Source organism: Notechis scutatus, chromosome 15 (assembly GCF_049901735.1).
Source record: "Notechis scutatus isolate UNSWTSFEM ecotype Mainland chromosome 15, rNotScu1.2, whole genome shotgun sequence".
NCBI lineage: Eukaryota > Metazoa > Chordata > Lepidosauria > Squamata > Elapidae > Notechis > Notechis scutatus.
This window is the reverse complement of record NC_142023.1, coordinates 978,120-1,005,358: the sequence shown is the minus strand read 5'-3', so window position 1 is coordinate 1,005,358 and position 27,239 is coordinate 978,120. Positions and strand designations below refer to the sequence as shown.

At 48.5% G+C, this 27,239-nt stretch overlaps 1 protein-coding gene across 2 annotated transcripts in view; it reads right to left on the bottom strand.

Moving 5' to 3' along the window:
* COL5A1 (collagen type V alpha 1 chain) overlaps nt 1–27,239 on the bottom strand; it is a 264,470-nt gene that overhangs the window by 93,065 nt on the left and 144,166 nt on the right. For both annotated transcript variants that reach the window (XM_087943851.1, XM_087943852.1), the window contains exons 13-24: nt 26,987–27,079; nt 24,190–24,246; nt 20,336–20,389; nt 19,714–19,767; nt 17,019–17,072; nt 13,707–13,760; nt 10,189–10,242; nt 9,031–9,075; nt 7,604–7,657; nt 6,432–6,476; nt 2,341–2,394; nt 604–648 (exon numbers count right to left, since the gene is read on the bottom strand). In XM_087943851.1, coding sequence (XP_087799977.1) covers nt 604–648; nt 2,341–2,394; nt 6,432–6,476; nt 7,604–7,657; nt 9,031–9,075; nt 10,189–10,242; nt 13,707–13,760; nt 17,019–17,072; nt 19,714–19,767; nt 20,336–20,389; nt 24,190–24,246; nt 26,987–27,079 — 663 coding nt within the window. The remainder of the gene's footprint in view (nt 1–603; nt 649–2,340; nt 2,395–6,431; nt 6,477–7,603; nt 7,658–9,030; nt 9,076–10,188; nt 10,243–13,706; nt 13,761–17,018; nt 17,073–19,713; nt 19,768–20,335; nt 20,390–24,189; nt 24,247–26,986; nt 27,080–27,239) is intronic.

Genomic DNA, 27,239 nt, shown 5'->3' with positions numbered 1-27,239 from the left:
TTCAAGAATGAGCCTGAACCGACCGAATGACTTTGCTTCCTGAAAAGGTTCCATCATCTTTGCCTGTCCTTTATCCCTTAGGGGAGCGGCAATCACCTCCCAGCCTTACTCCCGAGTCGCTCCTTTTGTTTCAGCTGGTCTCGGCTTCTAGCAGCTCTGCGCACACGTGCACTGGGAACAGGCTCCCCTTGTTCCTCTACCTCACTCCTGCCAGACTCTGGAGGGTCCGGAGTCAGCACACAACTCCCAGATGGTCCTGGCCCCATCTCTGCATCGGATGTCGGACCCTCATCTGAATCCTCTCCAGACTCCCTGACTGGTCCCCGTTCTTCCCCACTGTCCGACTCCGTTGCCATCTACCACCTGCTGCTGGTGAACCCCAACACCCGTTTTCACCCACTCTCTTTCCAGAGGCTGCAAGGAATCCACGATAAAGAGGCTGGAGGTCTGATCCATTTCCACAAAGGAAAAAGGCTTCCCCAGCACAGAAAATAAAAGAAATAAATAATACAGGCAGGTATCCGAGCACAAGAGCAGCAACTACCCCGAAGTCCACCCGTCTCCTCTAAAGAACGAGGGTGGGGGGGTTTGTCATCCACCTACCTTATCTCCGGGGCCTCCAATGGGACCTTGAGGGCCAGGGAGACCCTAGAAAGAGAAGAGGGGGAAGGAGTGAGGCAAAGGGGGCACCAGGGAAAGCCCACAGGGGTAACCCCGACCCACACTTAAGCGGGAAGAGTTCCAGGCTGCGGGTGCCAAGGTTGAAACCCCGGGGTTCTTTTCCTGTATAACAAGATGAAAAACACTCCCACCCCACTTGCCAAATGCCAACAGTAGCCAACAGCAGCAGGGTTGGTTTATCGGCAGAGGTGGGATCCAGCTGGTTCGGACCAGTTCTGGAGAACCAGTAGCGGAAATTTTGAGTAGTTCTGAGAACCAGCCAATCCCACCTTGGAATCCTCTCCCTCATTTGTTCTCTGCCTCCCATCGAGTCCCAGCTGATCGGCTGGGTCTCCTTGGGTTGCCCTGCCCAGGAGAACGGAGCTGGAAAGCAGGCTAATGGGGTGGGGAGGGGAGGGGGATTTTGTAGTAACCTTCCCTGCCACGCCCACAGAACTGGTAGTAAAAAAAAATTGAATCCCACCACCACTGGTCTAAAAGGGATTCCAGTGTCCCACAGGAGACCAACCTCCTGTCAGCCTTCAAGATCTCCCCCCCCCCCGCCCCCGCTCTGCATTGGAAAGCTGTGGCAAGAGGCTCAGAACACACACACACCCCCCAAATGAACCCAGGCATGTTCAACTCTCTGGGACTCTTGCAACTCTCCTAGATTCTCGGTAATGAGGCTTGCAAGGCTTCCAATTTAGAGAGAAAGGGAGGGGTTTTCACATGCGTGGAAGACAGTGTTTATACTGGACCAGAGCCTCCGTCTTCACGGAGGAAGAAGCGGCCCTGCTGGACGTCAGGTGCAAATTTCCTGTGGCCAGGAAACCTCAATGATGGAGGCTTGTCTTTCCAGGGACAATGTTTTATACGGGGAAGTCTCCTTCCCGGGAGGAAGAAGCGTGACCCTGCCTATCCTTGGCCTGAAGGTGGTTTGTCTTTCCAGATCTTTTAGGCTGGAATTTTCCTACCTGTACAAAGTTAGCACCCCTCTCCTGGGAGAATGAAATATTTTGGGAAATATTGAAAAAGGCAAAATATTATATTTCCCTAAGGGAGAAAACATGCTCTTGGAAAGCAGCCCCCAAGTCTTTCTGAACAGCCCCAGCAGGACTGGGCCAGCCTATCTACAAGACAAAAGATCTTCAGCTCCAAGGTGGTGGGATTAATAAGACGTGGCCTTTCAGGACATAATAGGACCATTTAGCAGAAGACACAGAGCCCACGACATTGCCCAGTCTCCTAAGGACATTGCATCAGCCAAACTTCAACCAAGCTTAGCTCGGATAAACTCCTATTTGTACATGGGAGTCTGACAACAGCCAATAGAATACATGCTCTTGCACAGAAACAGGAAGCTCAAGTTCAAAGCCCAAGAGAAGGTATAAAACCCCCTCACTCTCAACTCCATGTGGGTCATCTGCCCAGAACCATGTGCCTGGTAGTTCTGCTTTATCATTAAACCATCTTTCCAATCACCTTCCATGTTTCCAGTGTCTTCCTCCCCGCTTGGAACTGAACCAGATGGAGATTTCACCCAACAGTGGTAAGAAGTGATTTTGCTACATGCCTCAAATTAATCAACATTAAGAACGTCCATCCCAAGCCCTGATCTAACCCCACAGCGAAAGGGGTGGCTGATCCCCCGCACTCCCTAATGGAATCGCGCCTTCTTACCTGAGCACCTGGACTTCCCTGTTGACCTGGGGGTCCAGGCTCACCTTGAGGACCCTGAAAAAGAAAAGAGAAGGAGCATATTCAGCAAGGCTGGCTGGATTTCCCTTAAGAGAAACCAAAAGGGAAAACCCCTTATTATAACCCCCTTTGGGTTATAACCGATTATACTTTTTATCAGTAACACTGCATAAAATAACAAGCAAAACTCAGTACTGTAGTTGCCAGGAATATGACTCCTAGCAGTATAATACTGCTGACAAAGATTATTTAGAAAACCTCTCACATGCTAATGAAAAACACCCTGAAACATCCCATTTTACCTGGTTTTGTCATTTTTGGGTGCTCATAATGCTTTTTATGGTTGGGGAAAAAAAAGCACTTCAAAAAGCTTTGAAATTTCAAATCAGGTATCTGGCAGCCAAAGCATTTTCTTGTTTCTGAGTAAAGTGAAATATGGGACTGAAAATCTGAGGCTGCTTCTGACATAGCCCCCTCCCTTTAAAAATACATATATATATTTATATGTTTTCTCATTGTATATAATAAGTGCTTAGCGGACAGCATACTGTCTGGGTCAATTTGTTTACGCAGCAATATTAAACTCCTAATTTCTACTTCTATGATCCAACCATTGATAGAATGTGTTCCAAATTTGAAAATATTCTGTGTCTTCTTTTTCTTTTATCTTCATTGTTAGTCTGTACATTTCTGCACAGTCTAATGTTTTTTTTTTAAATTATCTCTTCTTCTGTGGGCCTTCTTCTGCCATAGCTCTGAGTTCAGAGACTGAGCAGTAGCACAATATTGTGTGAGACACTGATCGCCCACACACCCTGGTGCCTCTTTCCCCGCCGTTGGTCACCTTGGCCTAGAAAGCACAGGACTTCCTTCCTTGTAGGAAAGATACAACCCTCCTCCTAAGTGTTCTGACCAAGGCTTCACAAAAATCACGAAGCGGACTCCTCTTCCCGACAAAACCCCTTTTTATTTGATTAATGTGAATTCCTCTCATTCAAATCCAGCAAAGTCCTGGCAAACAGTCTTTCAAGAGTGATTTACAACTACAGACCTTATTAGGCTTGGAGAGTTGCCAGACCGATAGCTTCCAAGCGAAATGCAGTACATACTTGGCAAGGAGTCAGGAACAAATCTTCATCCTAATTAAATGAACTAATTGTCTCCTGCAAACACCCCTTTGACTCCTCTTTATTTCCTATGGGAGGTGCCATTCACCATCCACCTGTGCCTTTACTCTCGAGTCGACCCTTGTTTCTTAGCTGTTCCCTTCTCCTGGCAGCTCTGCGCATGCGCACACTGGGAACAGGCTCCAGCTTTTCTTCTTCCTCACTGATCTCTGACTCTGAAGGCAGCTGATAACTGTCGGACGGCCCTGGCCCCATCTCTGCCTCTGACGCAGAGCCCTCGTCAGCGAGCCTTCCCCCGACTCCGGGACTGGCCCAGGTTCCTCCCCAACCTCCTCACTGTCTGAGTCTGGCAGGCCACTACACTAAGTGAAGGTGGGGTGGGAGGGAAGGGCTCCTGCTCTTCCTTTAGGGTTGAGGGGTAGAGCAGGGGTCTCCAACCTTGGCCACTTTAAGACTTGTGGACGTCAACTCCCAGCAAAACTGGCTGAGGAACTCTGGGAATTGAAGTACACAAGTCTTAAAGATGCCAAGGTTGGAGACCCCTGATGTGGAGGACACAGAACTAGCAGGGGTAACCAAAGGAGAAAGAGGAGAGTCAAAAAGACCGGGAGCTGAAATGAGTCGCAGGGAACTTAGCAGGAAGAAAATATAAAGGAACAGATTTGGGTGGGAAAATCCAGGACCCCTGGACAGGATCTGAGTCCTGGCAGTGGGGCACAAAGGGGGCCTGGGTCTCCTCAACCACGTGGGACATGCCTGCCAGAAGAAGGAAGCAACTTCTTCAAGAAAGGGGCTAACTTGAGAGCCATGAACAGGAGTCCAGCCCAGATTAGGAGAACTGACCAACCTTCAAGAAGTAAATACTACAAATTAAGGAACTACCAACCAAAGAACCATTAACACCACCCCAGTGATGGGATTCAGCCGGTTCGCACCACTTCAGGAGAACCGGTTGTTAACTTTCTAAGCAGTTTGGTGGAACTGGTTGTTGGAAGAAATCATTAGGGCAGAGAACCGGTGGTCAAATTGTTTGAATCCCACCACTGTACCACACTGACAGGGCAAACCCCAAGAACAAGGGTGTCAACTCAAGGCCCGCGGGCTGAATACAGCCTGCAGGGTGCTTAGATCTGGCCTGCAGGGCCACCCTGGGAACGACTGACCGGCCTGCAGTGCCAGCAAAAACGGAGCTTCGGGGGGAGGCATGTGCTCCATTTTCACTGGCAGAGGGTTGCAGGAGGCTGTCCCAGCCGAAAACAGAGCTCGGGAGCCCGTTTTCACTGGGAGAGCGCTCGGGCCACGACAGGCGCCCCCGACACAAGTGACGTTGAGATGGCCACACACACCCCTCCCCTCCCCCCCGAATTCAAACACAATGTGGCCCACAATGAAACCGAGTTTGACACCCCTGCACTAGACCCTAAAATGGGAGCAAATCCCACTAGCACTGATGATGTTATCTAGTTTGGGTAATGAAAGGTCTGCAAGAAAAACAAGCAAGCTCAAGAGAGCGCCAAGGGCCCCTCAGCACTGACCGTCCCATTCCCTTCTTCCCCAGTCAGGCCCCATTTGGAGTCCTGGGCCTCAGCGTTCAAAATGGACTCCAAGCAATTAATTCAAGGGGGCAGCTTGCCCCCCTGGAGTTGTGGATGCTCCATCGCTGGAGGATTTCAGGACACCCATTTGTCCAGGATGATACCTGCTTGATACCTGAACTCCTGCTAGAAGACCTCTGAGGCCCCTTCCACCCCTAGAGTTCTAGGCACGTGAGTGAGTTCACGGAAGGGACAATGAGGGGTCTGGAAACAAGGACCCATGAGGAAGAGCTCTGGGTCTGGATAGAGCTGCAAAAGAGAAGACTATTGTGGTTCGCCGGCAGCAGGTGCGGATGGCTGAGGTCTCGGAGAGCGAGGACTCAGGTGAGGGGCCTGCGTGTGAGGCAGGGATGGGGCCAGGACCATCAGGGAGTAGAGTGTGGCCTTCGGATATGGTGGAGGCTGGCAGCAGAAGAGGACCCTGAGAAGCCCGTGCCCAGTGCGCGTGTGTGCAGGGCTGCTCGAAGGAAAGAGCAGCTGCAGCAGCACGGGTGACTCGGGAGTAAGGCTGCAAGGTAACGGCCCCTCCCTGAGGAGATAAAAGCCAGCTCAGAAACCGGAGTTCTTTGCAGGAAGCAAATAAGTTTTTGCACTCAAGCCTTGTGGAAGTTCGGAATATCTTGGTTGGTGTTTGGGGACCCTTTGTGTTTGAAATATTTCTTAGTCACTTTATCTAGTGTTCTTGGCAGCCTTGCACAACCTTGGCAAGGCTCGTTCTTATCAGAGACAATTAGTTTGAAACAACCTTTTAACCGGGAATGAATGGAATTCGTAAAGAATCATTAAAAGGTTTTGCTGTTACCTCCGTTTTGTGTTTGTTTCCTTGGAACAAGGTTTGGGTCAGAACAAAGACAGAAGAAAGAGATGAAAGCAACAGAGGGGACGTGGAGAGCAGGACGAGCCTCCTGCTTTCGAGTTGAGGTCCCCCTCAAGAGAAGCTCCCTCCCCTGAGGTCCTCGTCCTGCCTCCTGGGCACCACGGAGAATACATCCAGCCATCCTCCTTCAAGAACGGGAAGAGCTCGCTCTCCAGGCCCTTTCCTCCTTTTAGCTTCCAGCGTAAGCTCCGTGTGCAACTAATTATGGACCTAAGTGCCTCGTGATCCACACAGAGAGCCCTCAGTGCTGGAATATTTGATGGCCACTGATTACTCCAGCGAGTTCTTTATTCAAAAAAAAAATATGCAATACGAAACCCGTGAAAATCAATTTGAAATGTAAAATTAATTAGCACCATTTACTTTATGAAAGCAACGTCCATCCGCTTTAAAACGAAGACGGTCTGGAAAAGTCATTAGCAGGTTTAATTTAGGCAGCTCAAGCAAGCTCGCCCGTGGTGGGCAGGCACTTACCACGTTCCCCTTCGGGCCAGACTGTCCATCCATCCCAGCAATGCCCTGGTGGGAGAGTTCAGAAAAGCAGAAGGTGAGCCTCAGTTAGCACAGACGGAAGCCCCCCGCCCCCCCCCGTTCTCTTTCCAGCTGTGTAACCTGGACTCCCAAAGTGAAGCATGCTAGGAAAACTCTCGGAGGAGCAAAGGTCGGGCAACACTCAGCTCTGGCACAGGAGTGGCTCCCCAGGGGGCCCCCGGGAGTCTCCCTCCCCATTCCACATCAGGGTTTCAGCAGGAAAAAGGTTGCCATCTTTCAAAACCATAAAAAGGCCTGTTTTGCTTTATTATCCCCCTCATCCTCATCCTTTAACCACCCATAATCCCTTGCAGGGTGGACTTGGGGCAACTGAATGGAGCTGAGGGTTTATTGGCTGGCTGCCCTTCCTGTTGCCAACGCGGACTTTTTTCCTCAGCAGATAATATATTCTGTGTGGACCCAGAGAGAGAAATATCTGCCTCTACCTGGGATCAAACTCACAGCCCCCTGATTGTGAGGCGAGAGCTCCACCTCTAGGCCACTGCACCACTTGCCTGTTTGGCTTTATTCCCCCATGCAAAATCCTTGGCAGGTTTGGCCTTCAGGCCTTGGTGAGTGAAAGAAGGGGACTAAAACTGGGCTCATCCTGGCCCCAAAGTTGCTGATCTGAAGTTTTCTTGCCAAAATCCTGGGCTAAACCTCCCAGAGTTTCCACTCATTCCCTCCTGCTCGGCTTCGTCCTGCTCAGGGTGACATGGGATCACGGCCACAGGCCACGGGGCTCCCATAGGACAAAATGGCAGCCCCCTTCCTCCCTCTGCCGGTCCAGTGGCAAAGGCACCATGATGGCACCCAGGTCTGGCCTGGGAGGAGGAAGGAAAGTAGAGGGGGGGGGGATGCCTCATCTTTCCCAAGACGGCCTGCATCTTTCCTGCGAATCGGCCCTGAAAACTCAGCTTCTGGTCATCATTTGCAGGGCACGTTGGAGGGTGAAAAAAATATTTCCATGCAAAATCATGGAAGCAAAGTGGAAAGATGGGGGGTTGTTTGCCACTGCAATGCTGCAAGAAAGTGCCCTGGTTGAAGGACGGGAGGTGGTCATGGGTGGCTGAGAGGCGTCTCGGCTTCCTGCCGAAATATTTCATTCTACTCACCGGAGGTCCTGGAGGCCCTGGGGGCCCCTTCGGTCCCAGCAATCCCCGGGGACCCTGCAAGAAGAGACAAGTTTAAATGTGGAGGTGTCCACGAGGAGCCGAGAAGATTCCTCTTGTGCTGCGCTATACGCTTTGCGCTGGGAAAGGCCATGGACGATGTGGAGGGTGAATGTGGCTTCGCGAGCACCTGCAGCTGGCAATCTGAGAAGAAGACCCCGTTTTGTGTGGACCCCACTCAGCAGCCAAGACCGAAGGTGGCCTCCATTACTGAGAGGGGCAATTTATTTATTTACTTGCAATCCCACCTGCATTATTTTTACTCAAGGTGCCTTTCAGGGTTAGGACAGCTTGTAGGCAGGGAGGAACAGGGGCAGGGTGAACACGAGAGACAGAGCACAGGCTGATTCCCTCCTGATCTGAGAGCACGGAGAGTGGAGGGAAGGTGAGAACAGCGCAGACTGCACAGGCTACTCAGGAGGAGAGCGCCCCGCCCCTCTTCACAAGGCACACCTGTGGAATGAGACTTAAGGAGACGCTGTGGGGAGGGACGTTTGTTAGGAACAAAGGCTGAGTTCCTGAAGTGTGGAGTGCGGCGTTTGAACTTCCCAAGAGGCCTCCCATTCTGTTTGGGATTTCTGAACTAATTCCCCGGATCCTTTGCTTCCTGAACTCCTTGATTTGCCCTGCTGGATTTATTGCTGTGCATCCGTGGTATGTACAGTGCTGGGCTGGACTATTTGCAGCCAGAGGCTGCTTGAGGTGTGTGGGTTTGTCATCACTTTGCTCTGGGACTTGACAGAAATGTGGATAGTGTTTGGGGAAATTTGGAGCAATAAAGGGGCGGTTTGAACGGCGAGCTGGCTGTGTTCTCTCTGTGCCATGCCATCACAGAGATCACAGAGATCTGGCTGTGTTCAAGGCTGCAAGAGACAAAAGCCCTACATCTGCCTTCAGCAAAGGATCTCAGGAGAGTTTGTGGCAGGAGCCGTTGAACAATGATGTTGCCTGGGCTGTTTCTACACATTATATATATATATATCTGGAGCCCCCCGATTCCCATGCACCCTCTCCTGATCCCCATCAAGTCATACATTCTGCTCTGGGACGTGTGCCTTAAATCCTCATCCTTTAATGACCCCGTAATCCCTTGCATTGGGGTGGAGTCTGGGCAACTGAACGGAGCTAGCAGAGGGTTTAATGGCCGGATGCCCTTCCTGTTGCCAATACGGAGTTTTGTTCAGCAGATACATTCTCAGTGTGCCCAGAGAGAGAAATATCTGTCTGTACCTAGGATCGAACTCACACAGCCCCCCGATGGTGAGGCGAGCGCTCCCCCTCCAGGCCACCGCACCTCTCCTGGGTGGGTCCCTTAAATGCCTCCCCACGGTTCAAAGGAAAGGGGCTGCCTCTGTTTTCCAGAAACTTACAGGTTCGCCAGGGAGACCTCTGGGCCCAACTTCTCCATCGTCACCCTGTTTGGGAGGAGAAAGGAAAGGGGGAGTAAGAGCCAGACCCCAGTCAGGCCTCTCGTGTTCAACGATAACAGGATGTGACAAACCATTTGGGGAGGGAAAGCGAAGCAGCTCCATTCACTAAAAGGCAGGAGAAGAAACAATGGATGGAAACTAATCTAGAAGAGAAGCAACCTAGAAGGAAGGAGAAACTTCCTAATGGGGTCAAACTCAAAGCCCCTGAGCCAGATCTGGCCCGCAGGGTGCTTAAATCCGGCTCATGGGGCCGGCCTGGAAATATCAAAGGACTGGCCCACGGTTGTCTCGGCTGGCCAAAACGGGCCACATGTGGCCCCCCGCGGCCCGGATTTGCCCTCCCGGCCTCCTGCAGCACATGGGCCATGCAAAGACCCTGAGAGTCCTCCGCAGAGGCCGTGTTTGGCTGGCAGACGCTGCTGGAGGCCAGGGAGGCTGTAAACGAGGCAGAGAGGGCTGCCCCCCCGCCGACCCTACAATGCTGATCCAGCCCTCGAAGAAACCCAGTTTGACCCACCCCTGAACCCGTGGAACGGCTTGCCTTCAGAAGTTGTGGTTGCTCCATCACTGGAGGTTTTTAAGAAGAGACTGGACAGCCTCTTGTCTGGAATATGTGGGGTCTCTCCTGCTTAAGCAGGGGGCTGGACTAGAAGACCTCCAAGGTCCCTTCCAACTCGGTTATTCTCCTTCTGTTCTGAGCACGAGGACTCCAATGGCTGGAACAAGACCACTGTAATCATGGTCTCATCTAGCAGCTGAATTGCTTAAACAAAAGGTGAAAGTTGGGTGACTACATTTGACCCGGGGAGAGCAAACCAGGGAGGGATCAAGTCACCAGCTGAAGGATTTTGACAAGAATCCTTTGTCTATAAGCCTTCCTCTATTTACACATCCCATGTACAGAGTGGGATCCTATATATCCCATAACTCTGAAGGTCTTTGTTTCACCTCTGGAGGCATGACTCGTTCTCCGTGCGCCTGGATGGCAGCGATTGATTCACAGCGGCTTCGATCCCACAAGTAAGCTCAGTGCATGATAAACAGACACACACCCACCCCAATTATTTAAGGTTCACAAGGACACTTGACAGAACTCACCCTTTCACCATCTTCACCATGGGGTCCTGGGGGGCCCGAGGGGCCAGGATCACCCTGAAGAGAGGGGGGAAAAAGGCCAGCATCAGCCATGTTTTGATGCCTCCCCGTCCCCCTACCCCCCCCCCCCAAAAAAACCACCTCTTAACAGTCAAAGGCTGAGAGAATTTCCTGGCAGAGTCTTCCATAACTATGGACCAAATACCATTGGAGAAGACCAACAGATTCTGTGTGGATGAGGAAGGTCTCTCTCCTGTTCTTCTAGATCTCCTTGGAAGTCCTTGTGGACTGTCCACCCTTCTAAAGGTCCCACTGAGTGTCATCTCATAAAACATCCCTAGGCCTGTTTTAGTAGTTGCCATAAAAAGTGGGGAGGGGGAAGGAAATCTGGAAGAGTAGGGCAGTAAAGCGAAAGTACATTCCAACTCTTCTCTTTAAAAGGTTGTAACTTAAATACCAGAGCTTTTGCCCGCGAATATATTTAATTGGAGAACCTGATTGATGACACCCGGCCGTGAAGGTGCTCAATTGGAGAATCTGATTGATGACACACCCGGGGGGACGGGTGACTGGGCCACAGGGGACTGTAAATTACCTATGCCAGAGTTGGTTGCATACAGGGTGGTGCCAGTATGTCGGCTCTAATGAATCCTTTGAAGTTTTTTGAAGTTTGGCTCGAGAGTCATGATTTAATTAGGGCGATTGCTGGAATCCTGACACTGGGTGGATGAAGGCCCAAGCAAATATTGGTACCACTTTATAAATCCTTAGTAAGGCCACAACGGGAATGCTGCATCCGGTTTTGATCCCCACATTACAAAACAGATGTTGAGACTTTGGGAAAAGTGCAGAGAAGAGCAGCTAAGGTGATTAAAGGCCCTCAGACTAAAACATGTGAAGGACAGTTGCAGCAACTGGGCATGGCTAGTCTAGAGAAAAGAAGGTCTAGGGGTGACATGATAGCAATGTTCCAATATTTGAGGGGTTGCCACAAAGAAGAGGGGGTCAAATTATTCTCCAAAGCACCAGAAGGCAAGATAAGAAACAACGGATGGAAACTAATCAAGGAGAGAAGCAACCTGGAATTAAGGAGAGACTTCCTCACAGGGAGGACAATTAACCAGTGGAACATCTTGCCACCAGAAGTTATAGGTGCTTCATCACTGGAGGTTTTTAAGAAAAGACTGGACAGCCATCTATCTGAAATGGTGTAGGTTCTCCTGCTTGAGCAGGGGGTTGGACTAGAAGACCTCTAAGGTCCCTTCCAGCTTCTAATCTGATCCCTTTTACCCCAAGAGGCCAGGCCTGCTATCCCTGCCCCGCCCAGCCACCTGTGCCCTCCTACAACTCTTGGCATGGCAGTCAAACCTCCTGCAAGGCACCAGCTGCTTCCTCTGTGCAGGCAATTGGCGGACAGAGTCAAACGTGAAATTAAAATAAAAACAGAAACGCTATTAGGAAATGAGGGAAACAGGGATTTAAAGGGAAAGGGGGCATCCAGGTGATCAAATGCCAATGTAAAGATTTCCAAGGTACCAGCAGGAAAGAAAGGGGATTAATGTGGCACCCCAGATGGCCGTTATTTTTATTGGGGAGCAGTAAAGAGCTGCCCAAACTATTGGCCACGGGAGGTCTCAAAAAGGACAACGGTCGAAGCCCACAGAGCCAGCTGCCTCCTGGGAGTGTTTTGTGCCTGCTTCAAAACACCGGGACTTCTCCGTGAGATCATTATCTGCAAATCACTTTCCGTTTTCCTGCTGACATCCTCTCTCAGGTTGGCCTGGATGTGTCATTGTTTAAAAGTTTTCAAGCAGCGTTTGGGGAAAAACCTCAGAAGCGTCCTCAATTCCTTGAACAAGCCCGCCGTTAAAATCTTCCACACCGCAACAACACGCAGCTGCACTGGGGATTTCGGGGCTGGTCCCAGACGTCCGTTTCACCCCCAACCTCCCTCTTCAATGTTTCAAAAGCCCCTCCCCCCCTTTTTTTCTTTTCTTTTTACAGCACACATAAGATTCTGTGGCAATGGCTGAAAGTTAAGAAAAATGTGGGATTTGTTTAAAAAAAAAAAAGCAGTCCTGGAGGAATGTCTGCAGAGATTTCTCAGTCATTCAGGTCATGGTTGTTCCAAACATCCCCATTTTTTTTCAGGAGGCAACTGGGCTTACTTTCTTTTTTTTTCTTTTGAAGACGTTTCACTTCTCACCCAAGAAGCTTCCTCAGCTCTGACTTGATGGTGGGGAAGGATTTATATTCCTTGCAGACAGCTGGCCAGTTGCATCCTTTTACAGAGTCGTTGAGGCCACTTGGAGGTTTATCTGTATCCTGAGGGTCACCTGAGTGGTGCAAATGGTTCCTGTAGTCCAGGGGTGGGATTCAAATTTTTAACAACCAGTTCTGTGGGTGTGGCTTAGGTGGTGGGCGTGACTTGGTGGTCATGTTATTGGCTGGGTGTGGCCAACTCAACATCACTCACATCGAGGCATGCATCTCCTCCCCTGGCCTCTCATGACTGTGGGGATGCTGCAACAGTCGTAAATGTGAAAAGGGGTCATAAGTCACTTTTTTCAGTGCCATTGTAACTTTGAATGGTCACTCCACACAAGCAAAGTACCAGCAAAGGAGGGTGAAAAAACTCCAGAGAAGTTCCTGAGACAGGAAGTCTAGTCCTGCCAAGAATTTAATAAGGGTTAACGAAGAGGCAGTTTCTGTAAGCAACCCCAGAATGTTTCCTTCCTGCCTTCCTTACAGGATTAGGCCAGGAATTTCTTCTAACAACCGGTTCTCCGAACTGCTTAGAATGTTAACAACCGGTTCTAGCGAATAGTCTGCTGCAGTCTGCATTTTTTCCCTCTGGAAATCCATTCCTACAGACTTTTAGTTACACAATTTGGGATGAACATCCTTTGAACAGTGTGGGACTAGGAACGGATTCCCAGAGAGGGAAAATGGCAGACTGCAGGAACCATTTGCACCACTCAGGTGACCCCAAGGACACAGATAAACCTCCAAGTGGCCTCAACTAAAAGGCTGCAAAGGACCAGCTCTCTGTAAGGAGTATAAATCCTTCCCTTCCCCACCATCCAGTCAGAGCTGAAGAAGCTTCTTGGGTGAGAAGCGAAACGTCTTCAAAGGAAAAAAGAAGAAAGTCCAGTTGCCTCCTGGAAAAAAAAAAGCAGCTTTGGGACTGTCCTGGCCTTAAATTCTCCCTCCCTCTCTTCCCTTGTTGAAAAAATATCATGGATGACTCTCGTCCCCCATAACGGAGGCAGGGAAAAGTCACAAGTGACTGAGCCTGCCACTCAAGCCCCCAGATCATTCCAGGTGACAGGGAATGACCCCCTGTAAAGGTCAGATGGTCTTCCTCGTCCTCTCCCATCCACTCTGAGAAATTGGCCAGTCAAAACCAATGACGGGCAGCAGAAATAAAAGGAAGAAAAAGAAGACCCCACAGAGGCCGTCTTCTCCTCCTTAGCAACCTTTGGAAAGCTGAACAACGCCGAAACGTAGGCAGGACTTACCCGGTTCCCCTTTTCTCCAGGGATCCCAGCCAGGCCATCGAAACCTCGGTCGCCCTGCAAGGAAATTCAGAGGGAGGTCCAGAAGAGGTGGCCGATTGTGTGACCCAGCTCTCAGGAGTGGCCCATGCAGAGCCAAGCACCCAGGGAGCCCCAGCTCCAAGCAGGATTGGAGAAGATGGACAGAGGAGTGACTCTGGGTGGAGAAACGCCTGGTCTCCTTGTGGGCCCACTTGGCGGAAGAGAATGGGCTCAAGCAGCCTGGGAACCTGGGCTAACAGGCAAAGGCCGGCGTCTTCCTACATTTTAGGAGCTCCTGTGCCTGCCCAGCCTTCACCTGTGAAAGCCTCCTTGGGAACATCAGCATTGGCCTGGTGGTGGCTCTGACTCTCCTCGGACTCTTTCCCGATTCCTTCCTCTAGCTAAGTTAACCCCGAAAGGACCTGGGCTGCTCCCACCTTCTCTTTCAGAGGGCCAAGCATGGAGGGAAGTGCAAAGAGAGGAGGGAAAACGATGGTTCTACAGACTGGAATATAACATGATGTGTTAAAAAAAAAAAGCTTGTATCTCTAGAAACGTATAACTAAGTGAAAGCGTTTGGTTTATCTGCTGTTCAGTTTTAAATAGGAGGAGTGTTAAGGTATATTAAGATTGAAGAACTGACCAGCAGTGAGTAGCTGCTAGATGCTGCGGATCTGATGTAAGTCTGGCTGAGGTCACAAGAGTGATTCAGCAGAGTCTGGGTATTTCCCTTTAAGGCTGGAGAGTAAAGATCCCCTTAAGAGGTGTGTATATAAAAGGCAGCCCTTAGAGGGGATGGTTCTCTTTCCTCGTGGCCCGTGTTCACTGCAGAAGTTCTCCAAGGGTTAGGAAGAAGAAAGCTTGATTGTAAAGGTATTTTGCCACCACGTGTATATTATTTGTATATATCTGTTGAATATTAAACCACTGTTAATGTCTCTGTGTGCTGTGTGTTGCTCCTGGGTTATCTCATAAAGGTAGTCCTGCTGCCAAACGCTCTGACAAGAGAAGGCAAAGGCAAAGGAAGGGGAAGGGGAGGGAAAGGGAAGGGGAAGGTAAGAGAGGGGAAGGGGAAAGGGAGGGGAAATGGAAAGGAAGAGGAAAGGGAAAAGGAGGGGGAGGGAAGGGAAAGGGAAAGGGAGGGGGAGGGGGGAGCATTGGCTAAAGTGGGGTGGAAGATGGGGGCCCTCAGAGAGACTTGGAACACCCCCCTCCATTCACTGGTCTCCGTTCCAGAGGCCGCTTTGTGCTCACTTCCCCATTTCAGGCATTCACACTCTCGACTCAGAACAGGATTTTTTTTAAAAAAAACCTTTTTAGGCCAATTTGGCATCAGGGAGTCCCTGGAGGTGAGCCAGAACAAAGAGTTGGGCAGGAGCTCAATTAGGTTTTGTTTAACTGCAATGAAATTTAAATAGGATGACTTCCCAAAAGGTCACATTAAAAATGGCAATTTTGGGGAGGCCCTGGAGGTCTCAGGAGACCCCGAGATCTCCAGTCGCAGGCAGCATCTGATTTCAGGCACCCACCTCCCTGACTATTCCTTCTCTTGCTTCCCATCCCAAGATAGGGGCCAAAGCACCAGGCAGCCTGGCCGAGGGGTTGGACTACATGACCTGCAAGGTCCCTTCCAACTCTGTTCATCTGTGTCTGCCTCACGCTTCCTTCCACCCACCCACCGGCCTCCTCACTGTCTTGCCTGGGCAGCGAAAGGGAAGCCAGAAGAAACTCCCTGAAGGTGAAGGAGGAAGGGGGTTCAGGTTGCATTTTTTATGCAGTTATTTTAAAATGTGTTAAAAATCCACGCTGCCCCTCATTCCTCATCTCTCCTAAAATATAGATCTTTTTTACGTAACTAGCAGATGCTTTTCCAACCCAACCTCTATTTTTAAACCTTATTATTTTCGCTGATGTTATTTTTTTTTATTCCTGTAAGCAGAATCTCCACCTCTGTTTTTCCCAGTCCCTTTCTTCACAGCGCTGCATCCTCTCCCCTGACCCAGGGTTGAATGCCTCTCTGACACCTGCAGGCACAGTTCTCTAGGTGTGCAAATTGTGCAGAGTCTCCGGTGCTAACCCACGAGAAGGAGGAGGCTTGGAAGAATGTGTAGAAAGTTAGCACTCATCTCTCTCCTAGAAGAATGAAATATTTTAGGGAATACTTAAAAAGGCAGAATATAATATTTCCCCCTCAAAGAGAAATAAAAAATCTTAAGGGAGACAGAAGAGCCCCAGCTCTCTGCCTCCAAGCAGATACTGAGCTGGGGCAGCTTTTAGAAATGCAGATTTAGTAATCCATTACTCCCTGCAGCAAAGTCTGAACAAAGGCAGCGTGATAGGATTAGCCCTCACTCAAGATCCAAACCAGGACAAAGCCATTAAGCCATAACAGGAATTGCCCAACACCCTTTCAGAACACAAGCTCCTTCATTGCATCATCGCAGAGCAGGCCAAACTTCAATCAAACCTAGCTCAGACAACCTATAGAGCCAGCTATGACCCCTACATAACCCCATGGGAGTCTGACAACAGCCAATAGAATACATGTTCTTGCACAGGAATGGGAACCTCAAGTGCAAAGCCCAAGAGAAGGTATAAAAAAGACCTTCACTCTCAACTCCATGGGGTCGGCTACCCAGAATCACACATGCTTGTGGTTCTGTTCCTCATTCAACCCTCTTTCCAATCAGCCTCCAGCCTCCATTTTGTCTCCAGTGCCTTTCCTCCCTGGCTCGGAACTGAATAAGTTGGATGTTTCTTCCCACAAATGAATGGCCTGGTCCTTTCCGAAAGCAGTTGAAGCTGTCCTTGCAGGATCTATGAGGAGAAAGCTGATGGATGGGGATTCTCCTGAGTCATGGAGCATCCTTGCACACCCCTCACTTGTTGGAATTGGTTATTACCTCTTCTCGCCATCAATTATGCTCCTGCCAGCTCTCTCCCTCCTCCTCGAAGCTCAGAGACCAAGAGACTCGGAGAAGAAGCAAATGATTTGCAGCCCTCCTTCTCTTTAACAATTCCCTCCCCACCTCTCTTTCCACGTTAAGTACCTACATAATCAGCCACTTAAACCTGCTAATATACAACTTCCAGGCAAATGTCCCTGAATTCAGATTGGGCATTACTGCTTGTCTCTTTTGATGAAAGCCAAGTGAGGACATAGAAAGAAAGAGAGCTCGTGCAGAAGGCTAACGGCTGCCGTTCAGCGTGGGATTCCTCCCTGGATGCTGCAGGTTTTCTGGGAAAAGGACACCACTGGGAGAGGCGAGAGGTGGATTGGTTTGGCCCAGTTACCTTCGTTCCCGTTTGGCCTGGCATCCCCCGGGCACCATCACTGCCAGCCCGTCCCTAAAATGAGAGCAAAAAAAGGAAATTAAGCAGCCAAACTAGATCAAGGGGCAACAAAATTGGCCTTGGAGCTGAAGCCAAGTCATTGGACAATCCATCCACTCCCCCATCTACTCCTTCCTTTCTTTCCGCCATGTATTGTTCACAAGGCATCTGACTGGCCCCAAATCAGGATAAAGTGCTCCAAAATCTCCTGGTAGACGGACTGTGTTGACCCTGGACTTAATGAAGCACAGTGGACCAACACCAGCAGATGACATGGCTCCCCAAATCAACAGAGACTGTGGAAACTTCACACTGGACTTCAAGCATCTTGCAGTGTGTGCCTCTCCATTCTTCCTCCAGACTCTGGGTCCTTGGTTTCCAAATGAGATGCAAAAGTTGCTCTCATCAAAAAAAGAGGACTTTGGACCACTGAGCAACAGACCAGGTCTGTTTTTCTTTAGCCCAGGTAAGGCGCTTGTTTGTTGTTTGTTGTTCAGGAGCGGCTTGACAAGAGGAATACGACATTTGAAGCCCATGTCCAGGATCCGTCTGTGTGTGGTGGCTCTTGATGCACTGACTCCAGCCTCAGTCCACTCCTTGTGAAAGTCCCCAACACTTTTGAATGGCCTTTTCCTGACAATCCTCTCCAGGCTGTGGTCATCCCTGCTGCTTGTGCACCTTTTTCTTCCGCACTTTTTCCTTCCACATAACTTTCTATTAATGTGCTTTGATACAGCACTTTGGGAACATCCAACTTCTTTTGCAATTACCTTTTGAGGCTTTCCCTCCTTATGGAGGGTATCAGTGATGGTTTTCTGCACAACTGTCAGGTCAGCAGTCTTTCCCATGATTGTGCTTCCTACTGAACCAGGCTGAGAGACCATTTAAAGGCTCAGGAACCCTTTGTAGGGTTATGGCTTAATTAGCTGATTAGAGTGGGACACTTTGAACCTTTTCACAATATTCTAATTTTCTGAGATTGTGGATTTGGGGTTTTCATGAGCTGTAAGCCATAATCATCTCAACTATCTTGCTTTGCATGTAATGAGTCTATCTCGTATATTAGTTTCACTTTTAAATTGCATTACTGAAATAAATGAACTTTTGCACGATATTCTAATTTTTCAAGTTTCACCTGTATCTAGATGGCTCTATTATAAAAAAAAATCCCAAAAAAAAAACCCAAAAAAAAAAAAATTTAAAAAAACCCCCAAAAAAAAAATTTAAAAATTTTTTTTTATTAAAAAACACACCAAAAAAAAAAAAAAAAAAAAAAAAAAAAAAAAAAAAAAAAAAAAAAAAAAAAAAAAAAAAAAAAAAAAAAAAAAAAAAAAAAAAAAAAAAAAAAAAAAAAAAAATATATAAAATAAAAAAAAAAACCACCAAAAAAAAAAAAAAAAAAAAAAAAAACAAAAACAAACAACTTCAACTAAAAAAAAAAAAAAAAAAAAAAAAAAAAAAAAAAAAAAAAAAAAAAAAAAAAAAAAAAAAAAAAAAAAAAAAAAAAAAAAAAAAAAAAAAAAAAAAAAAAAAAAAAAAAAAAAAAAACACCACAAAAAAAAAAAAAAAAAAAAAAATTTTTTTTTTATGATAAGATTTGCAAATGCTGCAGGCAGAAATCCATTCAAGACAGAATATTTCAAGGAACTCCTTACAACAAAAAAAGTTTGACAGGTAACAAAAGTAGAATGGCAGGATTAGAACAGCAGCCCGTCAACCAAGATCCAGCACAGGATGAAAACCATTAGCCACACAATAGGAATTGCCCAACACCTTTTTAGAAATTCAAAGCCCATATTGCACAAATCCCAAAACCTCAAAAACACAGAACCATATAAGAACCCTTCCTCTTACTCAGCTGCTGTTTGGCTGACCCAGAACTGAGTTGCTACTGAATTTACTTGCAACATGTTTCTGTCTGAGTTTGCTCCACGTTGGAGAAAAGGACAAGTGGTTTGTAAAATCTACTTATGTTTATAAAGATGTAAAATGAAGCCTCAGCCATCTGCGTTTATTTCTCTGGCGCTTGAATTAACGCTGCAAAAACTCTGATTAATCTCTACGCACCTCAAGGCCTTGGCAATTCACACCTTTGTTGTTTGCACTGGGTGCCCCCAGCACTTCAGGGATTCCTCTCGAATTGCCCCCCAAGAGCAGATGCTTCTGGCTTCCACGGCTACAGTCACAACCTCTGTTTTGCTTCAGCTTCTTCTCCACACTTCAACTCGGGGGGGCAAATGACACAATGGCAAATGACACAATCCCTGGGATTTGCCCAATATCAAACCTGCACTTTTGCGCTTCCGCTTTGCGTCTTCAAGAGGGGAGATCCCTGATTCTTCCCTTCTTCCCACAGCAAAGGAGGTGGTATCACCCACTTATTTGTTGAGTTCATCTTCAAGAACCGCCACTCAGGCAGAATTTGGAGCGAAGCACTTGGGAATTGCGAAGGAGCTCTGATCAGAGGCCAAGCAGATTTGAATAAAGGACGTTGTTCCTTTGGGGGCTCCTGCCAAACAGGCTTCTCGTCCTGTCTCGGGGCGACCTGCCAACGACTGGCACAGGGGGCCTACCAGGGTCTTTGGGCCAAGACCAAGGATTTGCATGGAACATTTGGACCTGCCAGGCCTTGCCAAGCCTTTCAGAGTTGACCTACCCGCCGTCCTGGTTTCCCTGCTGGACCTGGGGGGCCTTGGACGCCTCGTGGACCCTGGAATAAATTGAACCAAAGGAGAATCAGAACCTTGGAGGAAAGGCCAAGGGACTCTCACCTCCCACGAGACCCCAACAGGGTGCAGAGGTAAGGAAGGAAGCTCAGGAGCGGCCTCTCTGTTACCAGGTGCAGGGACAGCGTGCACCTGGGGGAGGGGGCTTGACGTCGTGTTGATGCGTCTCCCCAGAATATTATTTAGGAGACTGCAAAATTCAAGAGTAAGTGGGGCAGTGGCCTAGAGGTGGAGCTCTCGCCTCACAATCAGGAGGCTGTGGGTTCGATCCTAGGTAGAGGCAGATATTTCTCTCTCTGGGCACCGTGGGAATATATCTGCTGAATGTAACTCCTCATTGGTGACAGGAAAGGCATCCGGCCAGTGTTTACTCAGCTCCATTCAATTACCCAGACTCCACCCTGCAAGGGATTATGGGGTCCTTAAACGGAGATGATGATTAAGTTTAGAAAGCTTCCCAGTCAAAGCAAAATTCAGTAGACTCGGGAGGCAAAGCAGAGCCACCCACCGTCCCTCCAAAAAAGACCCCACCCACTTGCCAATCACTCCTACCTGAGGTCCCATGTCTCCTGATTCACCTTTGATTCCTCCACCACCTGGGGGTCCCTGTGTGAAAAGAGACACTGTTAACAAAGCGCATCAGGAAAACAATCCTTGGGTGTGCAAAGGTCTTGGGGAAGTGGGGAGAGGCGGGTTCGAAGGACCACCGAGTTGGCAGACCAAGGAAGCTGCTCTGTTGGGCAAGCACCTCATCAAAGACTTGGCCTTCAGCACCAACAACCACCTAGCCAACCTTTAACCCATAGAAAAGACTCACTTCCTGAAGGGTCTACAAGGATCCGGTTGCATCCAGGCAGGAGAAGTGGGAAGCCTCCAAGGGGGCAGACATGGATTTAAGAATTGCAGAAACGCAGTGGGGAGGAAGGTAAAGGTTCCCCTCCTTGCACATCCGTGCTAGTCGTTTCCGGCTCTACGGGGCGCTGCTCCTCTGACAAAGCCGAAGAGCCAGCGCTGTCCGACGACGTCTCCGTGGTCATGTGGCCAGCATGACTAACTAAACGCCAAAGAAGGCGCACGGAACGCTGTTCCCTTCCCACCAAAGGGGTCCCTATTTTCCTACTTGCATTTTTCACATGCTTTCGAACTGCTAGGTTGGCAGAAGCTGGGGCGAGGAATGGGAGCTCACTCCGTGACGCAGCGCTCGGGATTTGAACCGCCAAACTGCCCACCTTTCTGACCAACAAGCTCAGCGTCTTAGCCCCTGAGCCACCGCATCCCTCTAAGGCTCACCTCGTCCACACCATTTCAGTTTTAAAAGCCACCTTAAAGATGTGCTGCTACATCTCGCCTTTTAAGTTCTATTCTCAACAGGCATTAAGGAAATTAACTCAATAGGATTCAAGCTGCTAAATAATGACTATTGATGGGTAATGAGAGTCAACAGGAGGCTTGAATGGAAGGCACGATCGACTGCTTCAAGTATCTAAAGGGCTGAATAATTGCCTTCCACGTGACCACTGTGGCTGTTCCAAGGAGGAGGAGCAGGGAACTAACTGACTCGAAAGCTGATTTCCATTTAGCAACACTAAGGGCTGTTGGCAGAGAAGATATCCTGCCCACAGAGGGCAGGAGGACATCCTGGGCTGGGGGCAGGGGTGGGCTTCAAAAACGTTAGCAAAGGATTCTCTGCGTTAGGAATCTGTCCGCCAATTAGTTGGGTTGGCAGTATATAAACCAACAATGTATGTTTGTAGCTTTAAGACAAAATCACTGTATTGATTTATACTATATTCCGATTGGTTGATTATATGGCAAATTACCATAAGAGGGAGCTAGAGATCATGGCTTGCTCTCTCTGACATTCTGTTGCTATCTAAGTTTCTCTGTTGTATTTATGCTGTGCTTGTACTTTGATATCTTTGTTTACTGTAAATGACAAAGGCAACCAGTAAGAAGACTTTGTAATTGGATATTCTTTGGACTGTTAAACGTATATGACCTGGACCGTTTATTGGACTGTGCTATTTCATAAAATAAACTTTACTCAATTAGGTGTATCTGTGTGTGGCTGAATAATTATTCATAACTACTCTCATAAACATTTCCATGTGCCTAACCTTGTTACTCAAGGGTTGTTCTGTACATATCATAACACTCTGCCTGGTTGCTGGGTGGGCGTGGCCATGGTGGGGCGTAGCCTAGTCAGCCTCCTGCACCATGGAGGGAGGGGTTTACCCTCCCCAGGCTCCGGACGGGCCCATTTCCAGCCTTCCCATACTTCCAGGAGGCCCGTTTTTTGCCCTCCCCCCCAGCCTCTGTGTGTGCCCTGCACTTACCTGCATGCAAAACGGGCCGCATGGGGACTCCTGGGAGGGGAGGGGCAGGGGGGGCAGCCAGGAGTGGGATTTGGGGGTTCTCCAAACTGCACAGAATCTTAGCTAGGCTTTCCCAAACCCCTGAGAACCCCCAGCAGCCCCACCCCTGGCTGGAGGTCTTTAAACAGAGACTCCTAGCCACATGTCCAGGAATGTTGCGTCCCTGCCTAGGAAGGGTTTGGGTTTGAGTCCTTCCAAGCTAACCTTCCATGGAATCTACCCTCGGAGTTTGATTTTTCTCTGAGTAAGACTTCATTCCAACTCCTGACCCCAAAGCTACTTTTTTCCCCCCTGACTCCTTCACTAAGTTTGTAAGCAATGAAAAGTTTGTAAGCAACGAAAACTGCAGTCCAAAGTCAGGGAACGAGGCTGTTTTATCCAAGGCAAACGAAATCCACTTCTTAAAGAATTCAACATCTCGCATAATGTGGCACAATGTGAACATTTCTGCCAAATGCTGACATGAGCAGCAGAAAGCACATAAATGAATCAACTCTAGCTTGGGACTGTTTCTCTCAGTATCTTTTTCAAGGACAGAATCACATATCCTCTATGACTGGGGGGGGTAAAGCCCCTTTGCCCACTGCAAAGAAGTTTGGGTAAACAAGATGTTTTATTTGTTTTGTTAAAACTTAATAAGCAGTTTTTAGAAAAGATGTTTTATGTTCTTACGTTTTATGTTTTGTTTGTTTGTGTATTGTCTTTGAAAATTAATAAAATTTGTTTTTTAAAAAAAGAAGTTTGGGTAATCAAAAAAACCACGAAACGATGAGAACTTGGCACCATTTTGGCTGTGACAAAACCTGTGCGTCACCCTTCAAAACGCACGTGAGTTCAATGATTCCAGGGCTGCCCAACGCACTGCCTGCTTCTATGTCTCCCTTCCAACATAGCAAACCATTAAACAAACTGGGACAAAGTTTGAATTGGTGCGAATAGCCGAACCACGGTTCCTTTGATGTGAGTTGACCATCATTCTTAGAGTGTATGGTAGCTCAGTGCAAGAGTGTTTGCGGAGCCATCGGAAAACGTGGGTCCCTTGACACCAGAATAAGGTGTCCACACTTATTTGTTGCTTCACTTACATGGAACACTTAAAATGTTACTACTCTCGTATATTATCCATAATATCTCACCCGCCCAGCCCCACAAAATTAAAGAATGACGCGGTGATGCCATTTTGGGTACCTTCCGATGACCCAGTACCTTCAGGCCTTGTGATTTGTGGGCTCAGGTTGTACGCCATGCCTCACAAAACAGAAAGCACCTTTCAAAATGTTTCAGTAGTTGTAAGTATTTATCCCAGAACCCAACGCTTCCTCATTGGGGCAAAACCAACTGCGCTGCTCTGCATTCTGTTCTGACCAAGACATCCTGAGACCGTTAATTAAGCACACGCTTAGTCCAAACAACTCTTATTTTATTTCAACGCTGGGAATTATGTTCTTTCCCAGCCCGTAATGAGTCCCAAACAGTCCCTCGAGATAAGCACCCACCTTTCTTTCCTTTGAATTGCTGCCAACAACTAAAGTGCCAAATTAACTAAAAAAAAAACAACCGAAGTGCAAAGTCCACACAGAGCTTCAAGTTTTAATCTGAACAGAGTGAACGACGTTGCTTCCCGCAAAGGTTTCTCTACCTTTGCACTTCCTTTATTCCTTATGGGAAGGGCCAATCACCTCCAAGGCTTACTCCCAAGTCGCCCCTTTTGTCTCAGCTGCTCTTGCCTTCTAGCAGCTCTGTGCATATGCGCACTGGGAACAGGCTCCCCTTGTTCCTCTGCCTCGCTGCTGCCATATTCTGGAGGCTCTGGAGTCAGCACCCCACTCCCAGATGGCCCTGGCCCCATCTCTGCATCAGATGCAGGGCCCTTGTCTGAGTCCTCCCCAGATTCCCAGACTGGCCCACGTTCCTCCCCACTGTCCAATTCCGCTGCCGTCTGCACAGGCCGCCGGTGAACCACAACACATTCGTTCATTTCAAAGTTATGGAAAGTGGTGCCCAGCGCTGTGGGAAAGGGGGTTTACTCACCATGGGACCTGGTCTTCCGGTCAGTCCCATTGGGCCAGCTGGTCCCCTCAGAGCCAGCTGCAGAAAAAGAGAGAAACGGCATCAGGGGGCAGCCACCCAGGGCCTGGTCTCTCCAGGAAGAGGAGGCTTCAGGGCCTTTGTAAGCCCCTCTTGGCCGTGTCAACACCCCCACTGGTCTTTATAAGCACCTGGCTCAGATGCTTCTTGCTTATAGCTACGGAGAGCGGGGTGTACAAGGGACAGGCAGTTCTGCACAATTTGGAATAAAAGGGTATGCACTGAAGCCATCTTTACCCGGACGCTGGAAGAAGCAGGGGGAGATAGATGGGGTTGGGGGTGGGTGGGAACCCAGGGCAAGAAGAATGGAAAAGGCATGGAGAGAGGAGGGGGCAGGGGAGGGGAGAGTGAAGAGGAGGAGGGGAGAGAAGGAGGGGAGGGGAGGAGGAGGGGGGAGAGGGAAGGGGAGGGGTGTAGAGAGAGGAGTGTAGAGGAGGGGAGGAGAAGAGAGGGGGAGAGGAGGAGAGGGGGAAAGGGAAGGGGAGTGAAGAGGAGGGGAGGAGAGGAGAGGAGGGGGGGCTGCTGTTCTAGGACTGGACTTTGTCCAGGGCAGTCCAATGCCCCTTCTTGTAGCCTCAGGTGGTTCTTTAGGTGGGCATTTTGTGAAAGGCTCTGCAGAACTGAATGAAACCAACTAGTATATAAACACGCATGCTGCATTCACATGTGTGACACAGGCCACTTCAAAGCATTCGCACTACAGGTAACAGGCAAACCTGGTAAAGGTTTTTCTTTTTTCTTTTTTTTTTGGAAGATGGAGGCGCCCTGCAAACTCAGCCTGTGAAGTGAAATGGTTTCACCCAGGGAGGGGATCAAATCAACTCTGTAAGCAGAATCGGTGCCTTTTGCAAGCTCAGCACTAAGAATTGGGCTAAGCAGCCCAACCGAAAGAGGCAAAGGAATCTTTGTGGGGATTTCCTCCCAAGAAAACCGGAGCAGACAAACTCGGGAGCCGTACTTCTGAAGTACAAGAGGGTTAGCAGCCAACCTGTGCTTCCTCCTAAGCCAAGTACAGTCATATTCCCAGTGCACCAAAATAATCAGATTATATATACATCCCAGATATAGACAGAGAGGTAGGAGGTGAGAAGTCGGAGAATCTGGAATAATTTAACAACGACTTTATATCGCTACATGAAGAGCTTAAAATGTCACTGTCGTGTTTTATTTTTATTTTTTTTAAAAAACCCACTAATTAAAAAGTCATGTAGCTCCACGAGAGTCAATAAATCTTTGGGTAGGTAATGGGGCTGTCCACCCTTTTATAACCTTGCAGGGACAAATTTGTTCCGTTGCTCGAATTCAATACCTTAAAAGACTGGTGATTATCTCCTTCTGTAATTAAAATCCACCCAGCCCTGCAACTAGAGCAGCCAGGAAGTCATAGGAACAGAGATTAGGCAGTGAATGGGAGTTGAGTGTTTTAACTGCTGCCCAATTAAAAGAGAAAAAGCAAGAAGAAAGAAAGAAAGAAAAAAAGGGGGAGGGGGAAACACCTCAGCTTCCAGAACAAAATCCAAGGCAATGCATGGCTTCCCAAAAGGCTGCAAGGCTTAAAGCCAGATTTAAAACCCCAGGCAGACCCACAATCTGGTCAGAAGGCGCAGATGGGTCTTTAAACTGGGCACGTCCGATCTGCATGTGAGGACTGTCCCACAAGGAGCAAGATATGTAAGTTGGGGGAGAAGGACCCCGACTGTCAACCCTGAAGCTGACCTGACCGGAGCCATATTGGAGCTTCAGTGTTGCCACACTGGAGCTGAGGGGAAGGGAGGGGTGATTAGAGGGGTGTCAGGATTCCAGCAATCGCTCTAATTAAATCATGATTTTCAAGCCAAACTTCAAAATACTTCAAAGGATTTATTAGGGGCGATGTCAGGATTCCAGCAGTTACTCCAATTAAACCATGAGCCTCGAGCCACACTCCCAAAACTAAAAAGGATTTATTAGAAGTTAACATTCTACATCTGGCATTTGCCTGGGCATAGCCGACTCTGAGATACGTAATTCACTGTCACCCTTGATCCTGCTTCCCCCCCCCACCCCCTCTGGGTGTATCATCCAACGAAACACGCCCATAGCCAAGAGTCATCAATCGTGCTCTCCAATGAGATTTTTGCACAGCAGAAGCTTCAGTCATCTAATCAGCCTCTGAAGAAAATATGAATGGAATGTACTTTCAATTCCACACTGCCGCCTGCTCTTTAAAACTCCCCCCCTTCTTTCTGTGGTCAACTATAAAACGTGTATACAATATGTTTTACGAGTTGACAGATGACTTACTGGCATGCTGCCTCTAATAAATCCTTTGAAGTTTTTTGAAGTTTGGCTTGAGAATCATGATTTAATTAGAGCGATTGCTGGAATCCTGACAGCAAGCCAACTCTCATAATCACCCAAGCAGTGCCGGACAGTTTAACTCCCAATAAATCCTTTTTAAGGTTTGGAAGTTTGGCTCGAGACTCATGATTTAAATGGGGGAAACTGCCGGAATCGTGACAGCGGGTTTGTGTAGTCAAAACAAAATACTTTCTCTTGAGAATCAAGGACATTCTCTCTCATGCCTGGACACATGGAAGGAGGAGTGTGGTCACCAGACAACCAGACAATGTCTCCATTGGACCATGTGACTGATTGTTAAATGAATCACTGCATTTGTTAAGTGAGTGAACAAGGTTGTTAAGCAAGTCTGGCTGCATCCATGGGGCCAAAGAGAACATGTGGGGCCCTGGGTACTCACCCTGGCCTGCTGCAGGATGGCTTGTGCTTGGGACTCCTGGGTGGAGATTAAGGGTCCTTTCGAGCCCGCATCTCCACCCCCGCTGAACCGGAACTGCAAGGGAGCAAGAGCAGAGAGTCAAAGCTTGGCTGAGCAACCCGACACCCAACAAAACGCAACCAGGCACAAAATAAAACAAGGTACTTTTTGCAAATCACAATTGCTCAGCCATCTTGTCATAAAGAGGGTTTCCTCTTCCAGCACTTCTCAAGGC